General features: G+C 35.9%; 4 protein-coding genes and 1 long non-coding RNA gene across 12 annotated transcripts; 1 reads left to right on the top strand and 4 right to left on the bottom strand.

The window, feature by feature from the left end:
• The first annotated feature begins 7,115 nt into the window (after positions 1 to 7,115).
• Positions 7,116 to 11,276, top strand: LOC103331672 (dihydroorotate dehydrogenase (DUF3598)). Its single transcript, XM_089052105.1, has 5 exons — positions 7,116 to 7,712; positions 8,351 to 8,791; positions 9,516 to 9,608; positions 9,967 to 10,106; positions 10,770 to 11,276. The coding sequence occupies exons 1-5, from the start codon at positions 7,314 to 7,316 to the stop codon at positions 11,218 to 11,220; spliced, it is 1,524 nt and encodes a 507-aa protein (XP_088908231.1). The 5' UTR covers positions 7,116 to 7,313; the 3' UTR covers positions 11,221 to 11,276.
• A 197-nt stretch (positions 11,277 to 11,473) lies between these two features.
• LOC103343374 (uncharacterized) lies at positions 11,474 to 12,731 on the bottom strand. 8 transcript variants are annotated; one of them, XM_089052110.1, is made up of 4 exons: positions 12,380 to 12,712; positions 12,158 to 12,245; positions 11,944 to 12,045; positions 11,474 to 11,865 (listed from the first exon to the last, which is right to left on the bottom strand). In XM_089052110.1, the coding sequence occupies exons 2-4, from the start codon at positions 12,205 to 12,207 to the stop codon at positions 11,664 to 11,666; spliced, it is 354 nt and encodes a 117-aa protein (XP_088908236.1). In that variant the 5' UTR covers positions 12,208 to 12,245; positions 12,380 to 12,712; the 3' UTR covers positions 11,474 to 11,663. The 8 variants fall into 8 exon arrangements, 2 of the variants coding, with proteins under 2 accessions (XP_088908236.1, XP_088908235.1); XR_016126918.1 differs by having other exon boundaries at positions 11,474 to 12,074; positions 12,380 to 12,731; XR_016126917.1 differs by lacking the exon at positions 12,380 to 12,712 and having other exon boundaries at positions 11,944 to 12,074; positions 12,158 to 12,368.
• A 1,471-nt stretch (positions 12,732 to 14,202) lies between these two features.
• LOC103331630 (disease resistance protein Roq1-like) lies at positions 14,203 to 20,538 on the bottom strand. Its single transcript, XM_089052104.1, has 7 exons — positions 19,834 to 20,538; positions 18,474 to 19,575; positions 18,075 to 18,353; positions 16,946 to 17,971; positions 16,226 to 16,808; positions 14,721 to 15,785; positions 14,203 to 14,581 (listed from the first exon to the last, which is right to left on the bottom strand). Exons 1-5 carry the CDS (start codon positions 20,331 to 20,333, stop codon positions 16,290 to 16,292), a joined length of 3,426 nt encoding a protein of 1,141 aa, XP_088908230.1. The 5' UTR covers positions 20,334 to 20,538; the 3' UTR covers positions 14,203 to 14,581; positions 14,721 to 15,785; positions 16,226 to 16,289.
• Positions 14,844 to 15,679, bottom strand: LOC148917206 (TMV resistance protein N-like). The gene is made up of 2 exons (XM_089052383.1): positions 15,169 to 15,679; positions 14,844 to 15,076 (listed from the first exon to the last, which is right to left on the bottom strand). The coding sequence occupies exons 1-2, from the start codon at positions 15,677 to 15,679 to the stop codon at positions 14,844 to 14,846; spliced, it is 744 nt and encodes a 247-aa protein (XP_088908509.1).
• A 398-nt stretch (positions 20,539 to 20,936) lies between the features above and the next one.
• LOC103331631 (uncharacterized) lies at positions 20,937 to 22,263 on the bottom strand. Its single transcript, XR_016126922.1, has 3 exons — positions 21,920 to 22,263; positions 21,619 to 21,794; positions 20,937 to 21,229 (listed from the first exon to the last, which is right to left on the bottom strand). It is a non-coding gene; the product is annotated as an uncharacterized LOC103331631 (long non-coding RNA).
• Between the last annotated feature and the right edge of the window lie 433 nt (positions 22,264 to 22,696).

Below are 22,696 nucleotides of genomic sequence, written 5' to 3'. Positions count from 1 at the left end.
GAACATCCTTCATATCTATCGTCAAAGTTCTTTTTATTTTTTTATTTTTATCAAAGATAAACTTCAACGCTACAATAAACATTTAAACTCCAAAGTTTAACACTTATTTTCTCGGTTTTCATATAAACATTTAATTCTTTACAAAACAAAATATATATATATATATAACTTTTTTTTTATGTGGCGCAAATGAGGCCAAAAGGCCCGAAACAGAAAAGCTAAACCAGGATGTCACTTCATATAGGCATATTTTTTAACAACATAATGGGGGTGTTTTCTTTATCTAATAACTAAATAATGAACTTTCTCCTATTATTATATTTAAAAAAAAAAAAATTTAATTAACTTTATGACTTGCAATGACAAAGTTTGACCTCTTGAAAAAGAGAGGAAAAAATCACACCTCTTGAAAAAGAGAGGAAAAAATCACATGGGCTGTAGCCATGCGTGGAACAAGGCCATGATGGATGGATTCAATTTGTGAAGAGACCCTACCCAGCCTATAACATCATTTTGTACTTTGGTTCCATATTATTAAAGCCTTCAAATTGTAATGGTCCACACGCATGAGTCTGTAACAAAGTTGATACATATTCGAGAGAGGCACACAAAAAGTTTCAGCAAAAGCCTCTGTGTTTATCCTAAATTTACTAAAATCTTTGACGGATTAGTTGACGGAAATGATCAATAATACAACATAAGACCTAATTTGATAATAACAACAATAATTATTGAAATTCGAAAACGAAAATACAAATCGATTCATTGTTACAATAATTTAGTCTTTTATTTATAACAAAGATGTAAGATTGTGGGCTCAATCTATCACATGAGAGAGAGAGGTATACAAAAAGCTTTATTTTACTTTTATTTGTGTTGTCCCTCGCAAACTTGGAGTCTAAGAAAGAACTCCAAGGACCATAGTGCTGAAACATTGCCTTCTTGATGACATTTGGCGCACAGAGAGACCATATCTATGGTGCAAGCCTGGAGTTCTACAGTCGACATCGCTTTGCTGAATTCAAGAATCCTATGATGCCAAGCCACAGCATCATTTCAATGGAAGTCGACATTGACTTTTCCAATTAACAAAGGCACGAGTTTTTTCTTCTTTTCTTTCTGAGTCGTGCTGGGCACATCAGATATGTATTTATGGGAAAAAAGTAGGTTTAGAAAGGACTTTGAGGGTTTTAGTTTGTCGGCCAAAAATGGGAGGGTGGTGGGGTTTTTGGGTTGAAAAATTTTAGGGTTCATGACCTTCACAAATGCGACACTGACATATTCATGTTTCACCCATTTGTCAAGCATCATGATATTTGATTTATACAAAACAGATTTACTGGAATGCCATTGCCATGATTGATGTAAAATTAATAGCAACGCAATGCGGTGGGTCATTCATTATTTATTAGGGATATACGTTTAGTCACAAGCAATGGGAATAAAAATAAATATTTATATTTATGACTTCTAATCCGTTTATTTACACATAAAAAATCATTTGATATGCAACTCCCACTTTAAAATACTTAATCAAATACCCCAAAAATTAATAATTGAATAAACTAAGAGGAGTAGTTGATTTGATTTCCATTCATTGTTTAACGTATCTCATTTCTTCTTATTCCTGCTACTTGTAAACATGTTTAATAGGATAAAATTCGACGACACTAAAGTTCCTCATCTACAATAAAAAAAATCCCACAAACTCGATATTTTAGTTGTCACTCATCACTTGTGATTTATCTACAATACAAATTTACACTAAATGGAAATGAAACTGTGTTTTTGGAGGCTCCAGTTTTTCTTAGTGCTATGTTAGCTGAGGTGTTGCTAGACCTCGTTCAGTTTCTGTTTAGGACATTTTTTTATTTATAGAAACACACCCAAAATCAACCATAAAGTTAACTTTTTGGGTGTGTTTATAAATGGATTTTGAGTGTGTGTAATGATGGGTTTTGGGTGTGTTTATATGTTTAAATAGTGCTTTATACCCCCCATCTCTTTTTTTTTTTTTTTTTGGGCTTTACTCTGTACCCAAAAAAAAAATTAAAAAAATATAAAAAAAATGTGTTCGATGGCGACGTGTTAACCATTCTCTACTGAAGTATAGATTTTATTTGATCTCTTAGAATGATTGAATTGAATTCCTCAGTATCAGTCAGATTTTGGCAGACACTTGGGCAGGCTGGGGGTTGTCAAATAAGAATATACAACGGATATGGTGGTGTGGGCAAATAAATGTAGGAGACTTTGGCAGGCAAAGCTTTGTACGAGCATATATGTGATTTTCTGTACCTATATATATGAAATCAGTCAGGCATATGGCTGCTGATCTGATGGGACGAGACTCTGGAAATTGGGTAACGGACAAGAGCTAGTGTAGATGCCATGCCGAGCTAGCCCGCAAGAACCTCACCAACTTTGACCAGCGCATATCACCAAGGTGGAGGAAGGGGCTAATATTACTAATTAATTGACAATAAAAAAATTGGTCGAAACTAATTAATTAATCTATTGGGGAAGAACATTGGATAATCAAAGTATGTGGCATTAATTTTTTTTTTTTTTTTTTTTTTGCGATAATAATCCAAATAGTATGAAGATTCTATACCAGACACACTTGCATCATGACTTCACGATTTTTTTTATTTTAATATAAGCGATATTAAATTATAAGAAATTAAAAAGAAGATTAAGTTAGATGGAATACTCTCAATTATTTGAGGTATAAGCCATTTGGGTTGTATAATCATCTTTCAAATAATACAACGATGGTCAGATTCATCTAAAAAAATAAAGGAGGACATTAAGAGATTGTTAAAGAATGCGGATCATAAAAGGTCAAAGTCTCACGTCGCATTTTAATCTTTGTTGAAAGTATTAAGTAGCTTGTTCTTTATACGTTGCACCAAAAAACTTATTGAAATAAAAACTCAACAATTCAACACTCCATGTACACACAATGGTTAAGTTATGAACAATATCTAAGTAAAGTGGGGGTTGAGTCAACCACCGAACCTCTAAATAATAGCATTAGAGAGCCAATCAACACAAGTTCATTGGTGTATCTTGAAACGTTTAGGGTTGCAATGACACAAAAAGTATAAATGCGTATGCATGATTATGTACTCAAGGTGGAGTGATCATTCTGTAACAATGTCATGAGCGGATGAAGTATGATTTGGTGTTTAATTACCATTGGAGTTATAACCAAGTTACTAAAACCAAAATAACATCACGTAACGGTGGAATAATTATAAATTAAAATTTATAGAGGACAAAGTTTGTTATCTTTTTTTTTTTTTTTTTTTAAATAATTATTTATTTATTAAAATAAAATATCACCAGTCATTTGTTGCGTGTTATTGAGTTGCCTTGCACACACGCAATTTGGTAACACGTGGCCTGTTTGTAAATCTGCAAAGGAAATTAAGTAGAACAAAAGTGACCAACTTTTAGCATCTCTTTTTATAAAGAAGTGACCAACTTTCCCAAAGAGAAAAAAAAAAGTTGCAACATTATTATTCTGATAAAGTCAAAGAAATCCCCACCCACGTAAAAATAAATAAATAAATAAATAAAAATAATACAAATTTATAAATAAACTCAATCATAGACATGTATTTATATAGTCAACTAAATACAACCTCCATTTTGGGTGTTTTAGTGAAACTCCTAAAATAAAGCATAAATAGTTAAATACTCCGATCAACTTCCACTTTGACCTAATTAGACTTGGTAAAAAGCTTAATTAATTAAGGATAATTGGATCACACCACCATGATTAAACTAAGCTAAACTCAATGAAGAGCATCTTCTACGATTTTTTTTTGGACAAATTAATTAATTTATTTATTTTTGCTTTTTCGACTCGCATTGCTCATTGGAACTTGCATATAATTATTTTCTTTCACGTATGAAATTGGCTTTAGGTTGCACGCTAGCTACAACTATATCCAAGAAAGTGGTACGTTCATGGACGCAATCTTGTGATTTAGTTAGGGTTTAGTCAAATCTAAAATAAGATGTGGATGTCATGTTGTGCCCATGGCCCCATGATAATAATGTTAGTTTATTTGCCTTGCCAACTGAAGACTACGTGGAATTTTTATTTGATCAAGACCTTTGTCTAATCATATTTCTTAAATAGAAAGCAACCACAACGTTGAACTGGAGACAGGTATCAATATCATGTCCAAGGGTTCGGTTACGATACATATTTTTGTTTGGTCATCATAATACATTGAGTGTCAAATGTATCATTCAATATGATGACTTAACAAGTGTAGTTTTTTCATGTGTTCGGACCGAATATTTCAAAATTTTAAAAAAATTCATATTTCACTTAGGCCAATAATTACGACATTTTAAGGTTTAGGATTAAGCATACTAAAGTTTCAAGTTTAAGATTTGACTTTAAAAAACTAATGATAGGTGATCTGGACTCTGTATGCTAATTGATTAAAGAACTCTGAATCTTAAATAAATTAGAAAGCTAATGATTTCGTAGGAGAATATATATATGTTTGTTTATTTATCCATTGCTTTGGAGAATGCAGCCACACACCTGGTGGTGCTGTTTGCAATGTTATGAGGACATAGATATGTGTGAAGAGATTATCCAAAGAAACAAACACTAATTGGAACTTTGGTCAACTGAGAATCCAGATCTGTTGAATACATCTATTTTTTCTAATTTAACAATACAAAAACATAATTAAATTGCAAATATATGACCATAAAATTGTGCTTAACTGTGCAATTATAATTAACAGTCTAATAAATATAACATGTTAAATTTGATTAAACTTTTATAATGATGATTTTTCACTGAGGATTTAATAAATAAACAATTAGAGGATCATATATAACACATTGTCGAGTGAGCTTAAACGAGTGGTTAGCATCGAGTCCATAGTGTAGTGAGATAATTCCCTTGACATATTGCCCACTAAAAGTTGTGGTGGGGTTTGAATCCGGGACAATATATAGACACCAAATCCATGTTTACCTACCAATAAGCCATGATGAAATGGGGATTAGAGGGCAGGGTTGGAATGGGAATGAATAATGTTTCAACCACATCATGATAATATATGTTCGGAAATAATGAAATTATATTCTAAAGATAGAGGAGCAGCTAGAGGTCCTGATGGCATAGAGCAAAAGTGAAGAAAAGCTGTTACCCTTTTCAGGCATGGGGGGGTATATATATGTACCAGACGTTCCTTGTAGATTTTGTTTCACTAATTCAAGTTTGTGTGGACTGGTTTGCAGGTCACTGACCAAACATCTTTAGGTCATGAAGAAAATCATTGAGGTCACAATGTCACTCAGAATCATTATTAGTGGACAAGAACTTTGTGAGCTGTCCATGACATTGTTGAGCTCATGGTGGCCTCAATTTGTTTTTCTATTTTCACCGTTTCTTATTTTTTTTTTCTAAATATTAGTAATAGGTTTTACTTTGTTGTAAAAATGACCTCATCAAATGATTTGGGTAAAAAGAAAGAAAATGAAAAACTAATTATAATGTTTGATTCAACTCGTTCACGTTGTTATAATATGAATGGATGATATAGTTAAGATTTCTCATTTTTAGAATATAATATTGATAAAAAATCATTTATATTCTAAAAGGTGAACGAGTTATACCACGTGACCATACTCCAATACCACACTATAATTACTCGTCTAACCATCAAAATCTGCCAACCGAGGTCTAGTCCAGTGAAAAAGGGCATTGACTTGCAGACTATAGTAGTCTCAAACCCTCATGGCACCGTAGTAGTGTGTGTGAGAAAACCCCCCCTTCCCTTATAGTTTACACAATCACTTGTACTGAAAAAACCATCGAAACCATCAAAATCCACTAACCCTATGTTAATCTTCTTCTCAACTCAAACCACTACACACCCATCCATGAAAAAATTCCATGAATTAGGAACAAGGAAAACTGGATTAGCCAATAGCCAATAGCCATTCCCTTTCAATTTTGTAGGTTTGACTTTTGGTGAAACTAGGTTTTGAAACATCTATCTAACTATTTTCAGGATATGCAGTCTCTTTTCTGTAATAACATCTCTCCTTATTATTTATTTATAATAACATCACTTAGAGCATCTGCAAATGGTTATGATCAATGCAATCTTATAACCATTGCAATTTTATGATTTTATTACATAAAATTGAACTAAAACAGTAAAATCTCACTTGCAATGGTGTGTTCATTGTAATAGATGCAATTGCAATAAAGGATGCTATGCGATACCCTCTATTAAATTGCAATATACTATCTATGAGACCCACATGTCAATAAACTGAAGCTAATAAACTGTATTATTTCAAATAAAACTACAGTTCAATTCAATAAATGCTAAAATAGTTCAATTAATTGAGTTCCATTTCCTCTATGACTTGACTTATACGGGCATATAATATGAATCCATTTCACAAAAGTTTGCTTTATATTTAGTACTAGGGTTCCAAAGATGATCCATCTCCCATGCACAACAATGGTGGAGCCACTATTATGTTGAAAGGTGGGGTGGACCAAAGTATGAATTCCTTGCTATTAATTTCTTAATTTAATTTGCTTGAAGGTCTTGTCTACCTTGACACCAACAAACCCATCTAATTTCGAAGAAAAGAAAGACTATTCATGCACATGACTGGGTTTGGTTTACTTAATCAAGAATTTAAATACCTTTATCTAATCCTAAGGGTCCCCATATGTGCCGAAAGAGAAAGACCTATGCTTTCTATAAACTATAATCTAGCTGTATAGATATCCAACTTTTTGCCTACAAAAATATTAAAGAGAAATGGAGTCCACCTAGCTTCAACACATGATTTTTTTTCTTTCTTTGTTACACTACAATCGATTGCACTTAAGAATTACTCCTACATGCGATAACCCCATTTCTCTAAACATAGAGTTGGTGGAGGAATTCGAACACAGGATCTCGAATGTAAAACTAACTGTTCTTAACTATTTAAGCTACATTGCAATTTGTCCCCATCGTTCGTCTTGGTTGGTTTTTTAAAATTTATTTAAATCCTCCGAAGTTTTGAATTATTCGTTCAAATTTCTTACCGTTGATCCAGTATCCTTATGGGCCTCATCATCAATAAAACCGGTCTTCTTTTCTTGGATCGAAACGCAATATTTAAATATTGGCAACACAAGCACTGGATTAGGCACCACCATTTCCAGCCCAAATCCAGAGGCCCCAAATTTATCCCTCTATCCCCCCTCTCACTCGCTGACCATTGCTCTTTCTCTCTAAAACAAAAGCAAAATCCCCAAAATGCCCTCACCGTCGCTCCGGTTGTCCGCTACCACTCTCCACCTCCATCACTTGGGGTTCAACCACACACTCTCCTCCTCGGCGGCCCAAAACCTCTTCACCTCTCTCTCCTTCCCCTCCTCCACTTTCCCAAAATACCCTCGGAAGCTCGCTGCCCAGTGCCAGAAGAAACCAGCACCCAACAACAACGGTGGTAGAGCCAAGGTCAAGGGCAAAGCGGAAAATGTGTGGAGCGTGGACAACGAGCTCGCCGCGATGGAGAAAGAGAGAGGGAGAAGCCCGAAGAGGAGAGGCAAAAGGAGGGTTGTGAGGAGGAAGAGAAGTGAAGGCGGTGGCGGGAAAGGTGTGTTGGTCTCTGGTGCTATGTTAATGGAGGTCGAGACCGTTCTTCAAACTCAGGTGCTTTGAAATTTTTTATTCTGTTTGGGCTATGTTGGGGTAATGGGTTTGCATTGTTTTTGTTTGGTTGCTGATAGAATGTTGGGGAAAAAAAGGAGAGGAAATGAGTATTGAGAGTTGGAAATTGGCTACTTGGTAATGGGTATTGAGAGATGGGAATTGGCCACTTGGTAGAAAATATTTTAATGCTCAGGTGCTTCTATGTTTCTGGAGCATTTGGTTCATGAATTTATATGTTCACTTAAAGTTGCAGATAATAGATTGGACTCCTCTATTGAGAGAGTGTTCTTTGATCTCATGTTTGTTCAGTTCATCTCTAAGTATTATCTTTGAAGCTTTTCCTGGACTTCTGGGAAACTTTGCACAACTTATTGCCATCAATCAGAACATTAGTGAACTGTTTCCGTTAAAAAAAGAAATGAAAATTTGATTTCTTTGCAAAGTTATGGGGCATTCAGAGAAAGCTACCCCACCCCCTGCCCAACGGGCGTAAATTAAACAAACAGAAAAAGAAGGGACAGGAAGAAGAAAATCTGTTACAAGTATGCATTCATGTTTGCGGTTTGTATACATAAATTTTATGCTGCACTTTTGGTGTCTTAGAGTTAACCTAACTCAACACTTGTTTTTCCTGTCAGGAACCTGTGATAAGACCAGCATGGACAACATTTGCTAGTAGTGTCAGTGGGATATGGAAGGGCGTTGGAGCAGTATTTTCACCCATCAATGCTGAAATGGAGCCAATTGAAATCGGAAGCAGGGATGAACATCTATATGATTGCTATACTCTTTCCCACATTGAGGCCGTGCCATCCTATTCTGGAGGGCCAACATCTCAAATCAAAAGGAAGATTAATTGGGTGACTTTAAATCCTTACGGTGAAATACCACAACATATTAGAGGAAGCAATAGAATGAAAGAAGGGCATGAAGGTGGAGACGCCGCTTCACACAAAAACGATATTGATGGAAGTGGAAAAAAACATGTTTTGCCTGAATTTGAGTCTTTTGATTTTGGAAGAAGTGACGTGATGGAAGAAGATGTCATGGATAAGGAACCTGGTCTTGTTTTCTTTGAGGTACGCATGCTCCCTGCCCCCCTTCAATATTATTCAGAATGCATGCTAAGTTAGTACTACAGTACCAAGAACAAGTGTTGACATTATTTATTAGCTTGCAGACTTCAAAATTTTGGACTTTCTTGCTGCATGCATTTCAATATTATCATTTCTTGGTAATGAGAGAGTGCTAAAATTTGAAATATTATTTAGGTTTTGGGAAGTAACTACTACTTGCTGTTTTATTAGTAAGTATTTGCAAAAACATTTCCATAGGTTGAATTGGCCAATTTAGAGATTTCATAAATCATCAGTATTTAGAGATGTTAAACAATTTTCTCCTAGGCCTCAGATTGAATTGGCCAATTTAGAGATTTCATAAATCATCAGTATTTAGCCTATATTATAAAATGCATATTCAACTTTTGGAACAAACACAGTACGACTAGGCACTTGTGTAGTATTTTTCCTTGAATCTGTTAAATGTGAATCTTGTTCATTATAAAGATAGCTTCTCCAGAGTTTACAACAGTTCTTTCCGTATTATCTTAGAAACATCCATGGCATGAATATCAGTTCATGAAAAGAAATTATAGGTCTCTCTCTTTCAAATTTTACAATGGGTTCGATTCCCATCAATGCTTCCTGTAATTTTTCATTTATGGTTTTCAATAGACAAAAGTATCCTCCATCTTTTCTTGAATACTAATGGGAACTATTTAATCTTCTGATTGATAATGTGCAGGATGGATCTTATTCTAGGGGTCCTGTTGATATCCCGGTTGGTGAAGATGATGACTCTAAGTATTACCTTTCACCAACTTTCAAATTTGAACAAGTAAGTTTTATATGGCATATACTGGACACTTTCCAAGTCGCATGTCGATAGAGGTTATTAAATTGCTTTCATGATCTGTAATAAAAGTGCATGTACAAATGTAGTCATAAATGCCAATGAACAGTAGATGTGATAATTGCAGAACAAAGGTCTTGAAATCTAAAATATGTTGATTAATATTTTAAACTTTTTTTATATTATTGTATTGATGTGGGTTTATAAATGTTGTGATGATTGTTTTTTATTTTATTTTTACAAATGATAAGATCGTAACCTAAGACCTACCACTTCCCCCACCCACCTCAATCAACGAGAAACTTAAAAAAGTTATTCATTTTCTTAATTTTTCCTTGTCCAGTGCTTGGTTAAAGGTTGCCACAAGAGGCTACGTATCGTTCATACTATAGAATTCAGCAATGGTGGTTCAAGCATACAGATAATGAGAGTTGCTGTTTATGAAGAACAGTGGGTTAGTCCTGCCAATCTTCCTGACCCAAGGTATCCTATGCTAAAGTTTATTTCACATTGGAGTTTGCTACATAATGTTGTAAGTTGTAAGTTGTAATGCATTGGTACTATTTCGTTAGAACGTAAATGTGTTTTATGTTATTTTCTTGTAATTTCAGTAGGACTGGTGCATCAAAATTTCAAAAGTTTCTGTTTGGACCACTCTAACAGCCATAAAGATTTTGCATATTGTTACCTTCAAATCTAATTGAAATCTTATTTCTTTTGTGACGTATGCATTAATGGAAATTCCATTTTGCCAGTAGGACATAGAGGTCCTGGAAACCTTAATGCAATGGTAATAGCATCATACCCCACAGGGAGTAAGAAAGAGAGATATAAAACTTGAAATAAACATTTTTTTTTTCTTTCAGTACATCTCTGGAAAAACTATAGTATCCTCTTGCACTCAGTGTCCTAAAGACTTGAGATATAAAAGAAATAGTTTTGCACTTATAATCTGTAAAACTCATTTGTTTGCACATGAGGAAAATTTGTTCTTATGCAACCTTATGTGTCATTGGGGCTCATGCCCCAGAGTTCTGCAGAGCATAGGGTTTTCTAGAGTTTGCATTGCATATAAACTATAGCAGTGTTTTTGTTATCTGTATTGACATTGGAGAACTCATTTCACTCCTTTTGTACCATAAACAGTGATCTGGAGTTCGATTTGAAACCATTTTCTCAGCGCAAACGAACCCGACCATCAGAGCTGACTGGGTCATGGAAGGTGTTTGAGGTCAGTGGCACTCCAGTATTTGGTGAGGAGATAGACCAGATGGTAATGGAGCAAAACGATAGTACTCCGTATGTCTATCTTTGCACAGAAACTCTAAAGAAGAGGAGCTTGCCGGGGAATCCAGCTTACTTTGGAGAAGAAGAGATGCTAGACATGCAAGATGTGACCATGCTTTGGCTTCCGGGTGGTGTCACGGCCTATGTTGATGTAAACAAGGATGGCATCCTTTGCATTGGAGTCGGATGGTACTCAGATGAAGGGATCAACCTTGTTATGGAGAGGGATTATGGAGTAGATGGGAAACTCAAGGAGGTCCGATCAAAGTCGGAGGTAAAAAGAAGGTGGTCTGATCCACTACCTGTGTAAATTTTCCTATTACTTCCCCCCGTTGGATAGTAATTGCTTGTATATTATCTCCATCAGATCAAAAAAGAAACAACACAATGAATGTTCAAAAATTTACATATTGATGCTTTTCCAAAAAAGCCATAATAATAATAATACTAATAATATTATAATAATAAAAAAATATTGAGGGCAAGAATAGTGGTGAGGAATTTTAAAGGCAAGTTTACTCCGTCAAACTAAAATTTGATGTTTAGCATTTGACTTGACATGCTTTTACTTTGTAACTAAGCAATTATTTACTTTATTTATTTTATGGGAACTATACAATTTTTAAGCCAAAGAACTAGGTGATGAAATTCATTGTTCAAATATGTTGATCAAAACTACATTACACTTTACTTCATGTACAAGAAGATCATTCTGGGTACTCATAACCTCACGCCTGAACATCTTCTGCCTCCTCAAGCTCCAAGGCACGAGGCAAAGAATTCGTGCCTCACAGCTTCCTCTGCGCCGATCCTCAGCCTTGGGTTTACTGTCAGGCACTTGTCCACAAGATCAAAGAGTGATATTGGAATGAGCTTGAAAAACTGGGCTCTTTTTGTCTGAGCCTTGCACCAACTTTGCAGTTCCATTGATGGCAAGGATTTGATATCATTACTCCTGAACAATCAATAAAATGCAGCAAAAACTTAAATGGCAACTCTTATGTCAAGGAAGTTAAAAAGTTAATAACCTCACATGAGGGTGTGCAGACCACCATTTTGGGTGTAGATAACATGAATAAAACTCAAAGCACCCTCGTTTTTCTGATGATACAAAAATAGCAATGCATCTTTCTGTCTGAGTATGAATATGAGATCAGCAAAGAACTGCAATTAATTTGAAGATAGAAAGTATTCGACGTCAAAAGAAGAAGAAAAGAAAAAGAAAAAACTCCAGTTAAAAAATATACCCCTGGAAAGGAGGATTCACGATCATGTAGCTTGGCCACTTCCCATACATCTTCACTGCCGTTTAACTTTGCGATGTCTTCTATATTCCTGCGATGATTGTGATATCATACAGCTATATCAATAAAATTCCGAGACATTGGACTTGTATAGATGATTTTGTTTTCAATCTTTCCTGGAGTAGCAGCAATACTTTTCCTCTGGGAAAGGAGTTTTTATTGTACCTTGGTTTGGACTAAGAATCGCATCCTGCACCAGACTGATCAACTCTTTTCTTTCTAGGCATGGCTGAGGTTCCTTTGCTCTTTCTGTAGATGGAGTCCTGACACTTGTCACATCCTTCGTGGAGGTTATACCTGAGCCAGCAGCACCTTGGCTTTTAAATATATTCCCACCACCCCTATCAGGATACTTTTTCAAGGGACCAGCATTAGCCCGCTTCCTTGCATCTTTATGTTGGGGAAGGAAGCACATCGAAACAATTGGGAAACATGGTCAGTGACTCAGTCAACAATCAATGTTTACGCCATTGCTTTGCTCTTCCCAGACCAGAGTAATCACTATCGCAACGAGATAGGATGCAGGCAGTACATTTTAAAAGCTAAATAATAGCTGAGAATTAAAAGACCAACTTACTTCCAGTTGTGTACTTTTGCTGTAAATCCAGCGAAACAAGAAAATAGAGATTGAGCATGATCAGATTTTTTCAATGAAAAGGAAAGCAGAAGAAAAGTCTGCTACAGCTGGGAAACATGAGGATCCTAACCATGGCAAGGTTGAAATCAAAGAGTATACTATTTCAAAGGTATAGCCGCCCGGCTGTACTAAATAGAATTTTTCTTAAAAAAATTTCAATTATTATTTACTTAGTAAATAATTAGTATTTAATTTTTTTAATTTTTATTCAATAAAATGTGAGTATTTTGTGTATAAGACATGAATTTTGTCGATAAACAAAAATCGGGTAAAACAATTATAAAAAAAAAAAATCACATTATCTATGTAAAGAGTATAGCCGAACGGCTATACTATTCATAAAAAGGAATTTCAAAAAAAGGACCACGGTAACGCCGGTCGGCTTTACTCCTTTTTTAAAAAAATCCGTCGTATAGCCGCTCGGCTATACTCTTTTTTATAACAAAAAAAAAACCAGCCCAACACTTGGCACGTGTATTGTGCAAATAGTATAGCCGGAAAAAAAAGAAAAAGATCACATTATCTATGTAAAGAGTATAGCCGTACGGCTGTACTCTTCGTAAAAAGGAGTTTCAAAAAAAGGACCATAGTAAAGCCGGTCGGCATTACTCTTTTTTTATTTAAAAATATCCGAAGGCTAGCCGCTCGGCTGTACTATTTATTAAGAAAAAAACCTCAATTTATTTTTTGATTAAGTACGGGGAAAAGCCCCAAGAAACAGACTACACAACCTGGTCTAAACAGACCAATCTAGAATGAACAATTCCAAGCAGATCATTAACGAGATAATCACTGAACCAACTAGGAGCCTGCCCAAACACACACAGCCCAAGATCCACTTAATATGTTTTAGCAGAGACTATTTCAAAGAACCTACGGTATTTTGATATCAGACCCCAAAAAAACTTTGAAGGAATATATATATTTAGTTGAGAAAACATAATGGTCAAGTTAATACTATAAAATTCAAGAACTGTATCAATCCGATTTGACACCCAAGACGAAATCCGTTTGAATACTTACTTTTTTGGCAGGTTACATACGGCATAATCAACTGCTGCAACCCCAAAACACACACACACACACACAATGCACTGAAAATCTAGAGCTTTTGCAGCAAATTGTAGCATTCCATTTTCGCTTACATTCCGAAATCCCCTCTCATGGTCATCCAAGTAACAAAAATTCCAAAAACTGTCAATGATTAGGCTTGCATTGTAAAAATGTCAACTCTACGGAAAAGCATACACAACCCATGAATGCAACTTGTCTGGCAGACACTTGATAGTCTGTTGCATCTTATATAGGCTTGATCTTGAAGTGGAGAGAGATGAGTGAGAACACAAAGCACTTCAGATCCCGCAATCAAATACAAGCATAATTGAGAAACAGTGTTGGGATAAATAACAAAAACCTCATGCTGAGTCACTGACAGACATAAACAATAGAAATCACGTCAAAATAAAACTCGTATAAGAGGGTAAAAAACTAGGATGTCTCGACTCATAAATGGAATACTTAAGTGGACAGACTAGCATAAGTGGACTTCTTTTCCAATCAAGCACTCTCAAATTGTTTGGGATAGAACTAGGGTCTCCAGAAAGGTATACGTTGTAGTTCATGAGAATTTTAACATTTTTCATCTTCGAGAAGCTTCTGCCAACATCCAAGAATATCTCATAACTTTTTTTGGGAAAATTTAACATGATGCCTGTGATTTTATTTGTTCCCTATAGAAAAAATAAAAATGTACTAAGTGTTACGAAGTATTTATAATAAAAAAGAAAATATTATACTTAACACACAACATGGGTTAGTTATTGAATTAAATAAAACTTTACACTCAGATATATAATTTAATTTACTTACTTTATTATTAGTCAGAACATGCTTGACATCTTTATGGAACCACAATCTGCTACGTCCTCTGGGTTCAGTGGGCTACTCCTGCTCAATTATGTCCTTACCCGTCTTTTCTAGTAAGTCATGCATCTAAATATAACTTCCTTCAACACTTATGAGGGCCTTTTCTATGAGTACATCAATGCCATATCTAGTGATTAGCTCACAAGCTTCTATCACATAGTTTCTACTTTTACCCTTAAAGAAACGTGCGATGTCAAGGAAAACCTCCTTGACAATATCATCCAAGGCATTGTAACTTATTTTGAGAACATCTTGAATTTTTGGGCTTTTGAAACCCTCCAATGCAGCTTTCCATTTATCTATATCTCCACCACAGAGACATGAACCGAGAACTTTCAAAGCCAAAGGAGGCTCACTTGTTTTGAACGTTCTGCAAGTTTCACATAATTACCCAAAGGAGGCTCACTTGTTTTGAAGGCATGCCAACGGAAGAGCTCAAGAGCTTTATCATCATCTAAAATCTTGACCTCATGTATTAAATTAACACCATGAGCAGTTAACAATTGCTTATCCCTTGTTGTTATGATAATTCTACTGCCTACACCAAACCAATCACATGCCCCAACTAACCTGTGTAACTGTTCCATGTCATCCACGTCATCAAGAACCAAGAGAACCTTTCTACGCCTCAACCATTCCTTTATCATAGTGACTCCTTTATCAACATTCACCTTCAAATTTTTTACCCTTAGAATGTCAGAAAGAAGATTCTCTCGTAATCCTACTGAACCTTCATGCGACGTTGACCTTTCTCTAACGTTTGCCAAAAAGGAACAACCTTCAAATTTGTGGGCAATTGAATTATAAACAGCTTTAGCAATTGTGGTCATACCAATTCCACCGGTTCCCCATACCCCTATCATACGAACATCATTTTCCCTCAAATCTAAAAGCTTATTCATAAGTTGTATTTGAGGTTGCAGTCCAACTGGATGCTCTGCCACTTCCAAAGGCACACGGTTTAATACGTGTTTTGAAACCTCTTCAAACTTAGGGTCAGATTGATGCCTGCCAATTGAAAAGAATATGAAGCATTTAGTGACTCAAGCCAACCTTTGATTTGGTTCCTGAGACTCAATTTTTAATACATCCGAATTGAACTATGTCTCCCTAAGGGGAATTATTGCAGATTAAAATAAGGAGTATAACTAGGGTTTAAACTACTAGTTATTTATGCCATTAGATAGAAGGGTCTATATTGAATAGTTGCTCACAAAATATCATTTTTGGGTCCTTAAGTGAGCGTGTGACTGCAATTCAATAACCAAATTTCATAAAAAATTTCCACAAAATCAGCATGCTGTGGTTACCAATTTTGGAACATACAATAGCCAAACCAAAAAAAAGGAAAAAAAAAAGAAGGTGGTGTAGTAATTACCAATTTTGTGCTGGAAGGGGAGACTAATAAAAAGTTTTTTTAAAAGAAAAAAAAAGTGATGCGAACTCACATTGAAATGCAGAGGGAGGTCGTCTTTTTTCTCTTTATGGGTCGAACTTCATCACCTACATCATCTAATTCATCTTCATCTTCATTTTCATCATCATCACCATCCTCTGGCATTGAGCAAAAACCAAAACCATCCTTCGGCATGCTGTTACGAGACAAGTCGGCCCCAAAGCTTTTGAAGAGCCCTCTGCCGCCTCTGTAGGAAACATGAATAATTCGATGAAGAGCCCTCTTTCGCTTCGTGTGAGCAGGTAATGGAATATAGCGCAGCTCCACATGACCTGCCCTGTCAATCCTTCTGACACTGAGTAATCATCACCAGGAAATCCCCAGACTCCATCGATCAAATTCGAAAGTGACAATCCAGGAAAGCACGGCCTAATAAATGATTCCGTAGGTTCACAAACAGTACACAAAACCATGTTCTCCAATAAGGAAGTCCAAGGAATTTCAATCGGGAAGTCCAACAAATGATCGTTATTATTTGGAAGAAGTACACCTACGTCCTTGCGAAAACTGAACGACTCTGGAACTTCACTGCCTGGAAGTAAAACATTAATAAAATGTCCGGTGTTGACTGCTGGCTGTAAGTTTGTAACACAAGACAAGAAAAGAGAGGCATATATTAATTAGTCATGCATGTGTGCATAGTATAGCATTAACAATACATGTAATGTATGCGTATTATATAGAAATTAAGAGAAAAATATATATACGTCACCTGCTTCACTAAAATATTTGCCATCTTTGCAGCGTCCAACCCTATATTATCGCATAGCCTATGGCAGTTGGACAAATTCATGTAATCGATATGTTGCATGTCTCCGTCTTCCAATATCTTTGATAATGTTGAAAATCTTTCCAGTGATATGCAATCAGCCATATTGATACTTTCTATAGACGCTGGAAGTTGTCCTAGAATTTCTACAAGCTTCTTGCAACCACTCAAATCAAGCCACTGCAAGTTGACACATTTGCTAATGCACACAGGAAGACTGACAAAATTGCTATTGGATAGATTAATTATTGTTAAGTTGGACCATAAACTTAACAAGTCGCCATCGCGTGGACTACTTGCGTTGGATCGAACCTCCAAAGGAAGTGATTCTACACTCGATAAAACTTCAGAGATAAATTTATTTGGAAATGTGACAAGTTTCGGGCGCCGATTGAGCTTTTGCAACCCATAAATAATTTGTGGCAGATTTGCAAGGTTTTCACATCCTTCTAAATTTAAAGTTTCAAGCTCAGTGAGATCTTTAATTGATGAAGGCAACTCTTCTATTGCAGTTCCTTTTAAAGATAACGCTTCAAGTGCAGTTAGATGTCCAATTGAGGAAGGCAATTCTTTTATAGCACTTTCAGATAAGCGCAATATTTCCAGCCCAATGAGATGTCCAATTGATGCAGGCAACTCTTTTATAGCAGTTCTCCCAAGGTCCAATTCAATTAAGGATTCCATTTTGTCCACAATTTCTGGGAAACTCTCCAACTTTTTGCAATTGCTAAGACCCAACCGTTCCAGAGATTTCCACCAGACTTTATTTGGAAACTTGGTGAGTTCACGGCAGCCACAAAAATCCAATACTTGAAGTTTATCGAGATATCCAACAGAGGGATGAACCTCAACTAAACTTTCACAATAACTCGCATTCAAGTACCTTAAGTTTGGGTTGCCGGATAGGTCGGGGATTTCAGTTAGGAATTTAGACCACTCTAAATTCAAAGATGTCAACTTTGTGAAATGCTGTGAAACAAAAAAAGAATTGAAAAAATAATAATAATCAAATGGATAGCATTAAAGAAATTTACAACATTCATCAGTTAATAAACGAGAACTCTTAAAGTACCTTCAATCCCTCCCGTAGTTGTTTGATGTGGCTGCAAGGTAGATTGAGCACAACTAGTCCCTTTGGACGAAAATTAGGTGGAAAAGATTGGAGTGGACATCTATGCCAATCAAGCACTCTCAACATGTTTGGGAGATAACCAATGTTTCCAGAAAGACATACGTTATAGTTCATGAAAATTTTAAGATTTTTCATCTTTGAGAAGCAGTCAACATCCAAGAATATCTCATAATCCACTTCAGGGGAATTTAACATAATGCCTGTGATTTTTTCTGTTCCCTAACATAAAAAAGAAAAGGGACCATTGTTACAAAGTATTTAATAAAAAACATGCACGAGTTTCAAATTTACTTTTTTTTTTCAAATAAAAATAAAAATAATTATTATTATTATACTTACAGTATCATTAGTCAAAACATGCTCGATATCTTCATGAGACCACAATCTGCTACGACCTCCAGGTTCATCGGGCGACTCTTGCTGAACTATATCCTTACCCATCGCTTCTAGTAAGTCATGCATCCAAATATAATCTCCTTCAACACTTATGAGTGCCTTTTCCATGAGTACTTCAATGCTATACCTAGCTCTGGGGTCACAAGCTACAACTATTTTTGTCAAACACATTCTACTTTTACCCTTAAAGAAACATGCAATGTCAAGGAAAACCTGTTGTACGCTATGATCCAATGCATTGTAACTTATTTTGAGAACATCTTGAATTTTCGGGCTTTTGAAACCATGTAATGCAGCTTCCCAAATATCAATACTTCCACCATATAGACAAGAACCTAGAACTTTCAAAGCCAAAGGAAGGCCTTGAGCATAGCGTAGTGCACGTTCTGCAAGTTTCACATAATCACCCAAAGGAGGCCCACTTCTTTTGAAGGCATGCCAACAGAAGAGCTCAAGAGCTTTATAATAATCTAAAATCTTGACCTCGTGTATTAAATTAACATCATGAGCAGTTAACAGTTGCTTATCCCTTGTTGTTATGATAATTCTACTGCCTGCACCAAACCAATCACATGCCCCAACTAACTTGTGTAACTGTTCCATGTCATCCACGTCATCAAGAACCAAGAGAATCTTTCTACCACTCAACCTTTCCCGTATCATAGTGGCTCCTATATGAACGTTGGGCACCTCAAAAAAATTTCCCCTTAAAATGTCAGAAAGAAGATTCTCTTGTAGTTTGGCTAAACCTCCTCTCTGCCACATTGCACGTTCTCTAACGTTTTCCAGAAAACAACTACCTTCAAATTCATGGACAATTGAATTATAAACAGCTTTAGCAATTGTGGTCTTACCAATTCCACCAGTTCCCCATATCCCTACCATACGAACATCTTTTTCTCCCAAATCTAAAAGCTTAGTTATATCTTCTACAGGATGGTGCATTCCAACTGGATGCTCTGTCACATATAAATATGTACGGTCTATTACTTCCCGTGAAATGCGTTGAACGATTTTATGAATCAGTTCAGCTTCAGATCTATGTCTGCCAATTTAAAAGCATATGAAACATTTAGTCACATGGCATTTTTGTATGAAAAGTAATTTAGAAAGGGCAATTAAGGAACATAATACACACACAAAAGAAGAGAATTCAGAGCAACAATGAATAAATTATAACTCTTATAATTTATTTTCTTTTTTTGTCACATCTTATAATTTATTTATTTGACTGAAAAATAAAAAAGAATAAAAGAAAAGAGAAAGCATTAATTATGTAAGGATAAGGGGGGTGGAAATTTACTCATCGGACAGAGTGAACCCCGCCAATTTTCCTGCTTGTGAAAGAGCTTCCTTCCATCTGTTGATCTTCTCCACATTATTGCAGTCCATGTTAGCCAGTGCATCCCCGAAGCTTCCTCTATGATTCCGTATATCTGACGGATTCACCTTGTAAAAAACTGGCATGACCAGTTGTTGATTTGATTCTTTGCAGTCAAGAATCTTAACAAGTTCATCCAAACACGACTTTGAAGAGGCATAGTTTTTAGAGAACACAACGACAGAAATCCTTGATTCTTCAATTGCTGTGAGAAGCGCGCTTGATGTTTCTTCTCCTCTTCTGAGCTCATCATCATCCCTGAAGGTGTTAATGCCTTGTTGACATAAAGCGCTATACAAATGGTCTGTGAAGTTGTGGCGCGTGTCTTCGCCTCTGAAGCACAGAAAGACATGGTATTTCCATGATTTGGTGAAAGGAGCAGAAGAAGAAGAGGCTCCTCGGTTGGCCATGGAAGCCAACATAATTGTTTCAGTGTTTGCTTCTCTGTGGATTCGCTAAGCCAAAAATGAGCCTTTTTTACTTGAAGAGTTTGGATGTGAGCAAATGTAAAAGGCAATGTGTATTCATGAAATTGTGAGGAAGTGTCAAACTTCCTGTCTTCAATTATTGACGCGTTTTCGGGTGATGAATTGCACTTCCCTGACACGACCTGTCCCTCTTGTATATACCCCAAAAAAAAAAAGGAGTTAGAATACAATTATTTTCCACTTGTCATGTTCTTAAAGTTTCTATCCGCAACTAATGGAAATTCTAACGATAAGCTAACGCCGAAATCAGATTGCCAAAAATAGGATTATGTAATCGTTAAAATTGAAAGTGCAGGGGTGCCTTGGGGTATAACCTCAGGGTACCAAGCTAAAATTAACCAATTTTTAATATGTTTTAACTGAGAATATTTCAAAGAACGTACAAACCCCAAAAAAACATTGAAGGAATATATATTTAGTTGAGAAAACATAATGGTCAAGTTAATACTATAAAATTCTAGAACAAGGGTTTAAAACTAAATCAATCCGATTTGAGACCCAACTGCTGCAACCCGAAAACACACGCACACAAGAGAATGCACTGAAAATCTAGAGCGTTTGCAGCAAACTATAGCATTCCATTTTGGCATACATTCCGAAATCCCCTCACATAATCATTTTTTTGAATAGAGTCTCATAATCATCCAAGTACCAAAAATTACAAAAACTGTCAATGATTAGGCCTACATAGTAAAAATGTCAACTCCATGGAAAAGCATACACAACCCATGAATGCAACTTGTCTGGCAGACACTTGATACTCTGTTGCATCTTATATAGGCTGGATCTTGAAGTGGAGAGAGATGAGTGAGAACACAGCACTTCAGATCCTGCAATCAAATACAAGCATAATTGAGAAACAGCGTTAGGTGAAAAAAACTCATGCTGAGTCACGGACAGACATAAACAATAAATCACGTCAAAATAAAACTCGTATAAGGGGGTAAAACACTAGGACGTCTCGACTCATAAATGGAATAATTAAGTGGACAGACTAGCATAATTTGTTCTCTCTTTCATAAGTGAAGAAGAATCCATTGAATAGTAGAAACAAATTTCAACCAAAGAAGCTCACACTACGCAGCAATTTACACGTTGAGTCAGAACACCAGCACTGACAAGTAAGAGCTAACAACCATCGATCCCTACGTATACAGTATGAATCCAGAAAAGGAAAGGCAATCTTTATACCATAAAATGAAAGTGCAAATCAACTGACCTGAACAAGATAATAAAAATGCGAAGACCTTCAGGATCTTTACTGCTCTGGATATCAACAAGGGATCCAATCTTTGAAGTAGTAAAGGAGATATGCTCATTCCCCATTACAATTTCAAGCTCCTGCCGCCCAACACGGTCAGGTTCTGGCCAGTTGACATCATCTTCCTTCAAGATCTAAAGATAGGCAAAAATGCAACCAATTTAGGAAACCAGGACGACGACACTCCACTAACCAAATTCTGGGAAGAATATATTAATCAATTTGCACGAACATTCAACATGAAGGGTAGCAATCCTACAATTAGTTTGACCAGAGTCTGATAAACGATTTTCACTGTGTAATTTCTTTTTGGTAAGCACTTCCACTGTTCAGTAAAGATACAATTACTGGGCATTTGTTTTCCATCATTTCATAAGACATAGCTAATGCCACGGTGCCACCCAACTCTTTAGAGGTGATTTGCTTGATCTTGATTCCCAAAATCCAATTGGTGTTAACTTTAACTAAAACACAAGAAGACAATTCAGATTGCTTGCAAGATTCCAGAGAAACCCAAACTACAGAAATGTTAATTCAATAAAATCAATTGACAACGGTCATAAACAACATTAGGAAACCAGAAGCTCACAGTTATTAACTTAATACAATTGTTTTCCATGGTATCACCTGAAAACAGGAAACTTATGAAGTTTATTCTCTCTAATATTTGCCTCCTTTGTGTCAGCAACCAGACTATTTGTAAACAAACGGGCTCTGAGCTCTGAAGAACTATAGAGAAAATTTTCGATTAAAAGAATTGCAGAGAAGGGTGACTAATCTATGTTTTGGTGCCTTTGGCTAGAGATAAAAGCTTTGCTTTTGAAGCAAAGAGCATTCTTCAACACAGTTCAGGTTTCACCAGTCTACTTGTTTGGTCCAAAAAGTAGAGGAGAATAAGACTTTCTGCTGCCCTATTTTAGAGTTTTATGTACGCTTATGGTATAAATGGGATGTACCCCATGCAACCTTTTGAACATAACTCTCTTCATTATCCAGACAAAAGAAAAAATATGGTGAGAGGAGCAAAATCATATCT

This window comes from Prunus mume, linkage group LG5, assembly GCF_029339155.1.
Source record: "Prunus mume cultivar Tortuosa linkage group LG5, ASM2933915v1, whole genome shotgun sequence".
Classification (NCBI taxonomy): Eukaryota; Viridiplantae; Streptophyta; class Magnoliopsida; order Rosales; family Rosaceae; genus Prunus; species Prunus mume.
This window is presented reverse-complemented; position numbering and strand designations above follow the sequence as displayed.

Bases quoted from the DNA above. Each gene is read 5' to 3' on its own strand.
- LOC103331672 (XM_089052105.1), top strand. From the start codon at position 7,314: ATGCCCTCACCGTCGCTCCGGTTGTCCGCTACCACTCTCCACCTCCAT. The intron at 8,792-9,515 runs GTACGCATGCTC...GATAATGTGCAG, and splicing joins CTGGTCTTGTTTTCTTTGAG to GATGGATCTTATTCTAGGGG. The intron at 9,609-9,966 runs GTAAGTTTTATA...TTCCTTGTCCAG, and splicing joins CAACTTTCAAATTTGAACAA to TGCTTGGTTAAAGGTTGCCA.
- LOC103343374 (XM_089052110.1), bottom strand. From the start codon at position 12,207: ATGTATGGGAAGTGGCCAAGCTACATGATCGTGAATCCTCCTTTCCAG. The intron at 12,046-12,157 runs GTATATTTTTTA...ATTCATACTCAG, and splicing joins GTGAATCCTCCTTTCCAGGG to ACAGAAAGATGCATTGCTAT. The intron at 11,866-11,943 runs GTGAGGTTATTA...TTGATTGTTCAG, and splicing joins GGTGGTCTGCACACCCTCAT to GAGTAATGATATCAAATCCT.
- LOC148917206 (XM_089052383.1), bottom strand. From the start codon at position 15,679: ATGAATAAGCTTTTAGATTTGAGGGAAAATGATGTTCGTATGATAGGG. The intron at 15,077-15,168 runs GTAATTATGTGA...GTGGAGATATAG, and splicing joins AACAAGTGAGCCTCCTTTGG to ATAAATGGAAAGCTGCATTG.
- LOC103331630 (XM_089052104.1), bottom strand. From the start codon at position 20,333: ATGTTGGCTTCCATGGCCAACCGAGGAGCCTCTTCTTCTTCTGCTCCT. The intron at 19,576-19,833 runs GTAAATTTCCAC...TTAAATTGGCAG, and splicing joins GGGTTCACTCTGTCCGATGA to ACATAGATCTGAAGCTGAAC. The intron at 17,972-18,074 runs GTACTTTAAGAG...TTTGTTTCACAG, and splicing joins AACTACGGGAGGGATTGAAG to CATTTCACAAAGTTGACATC.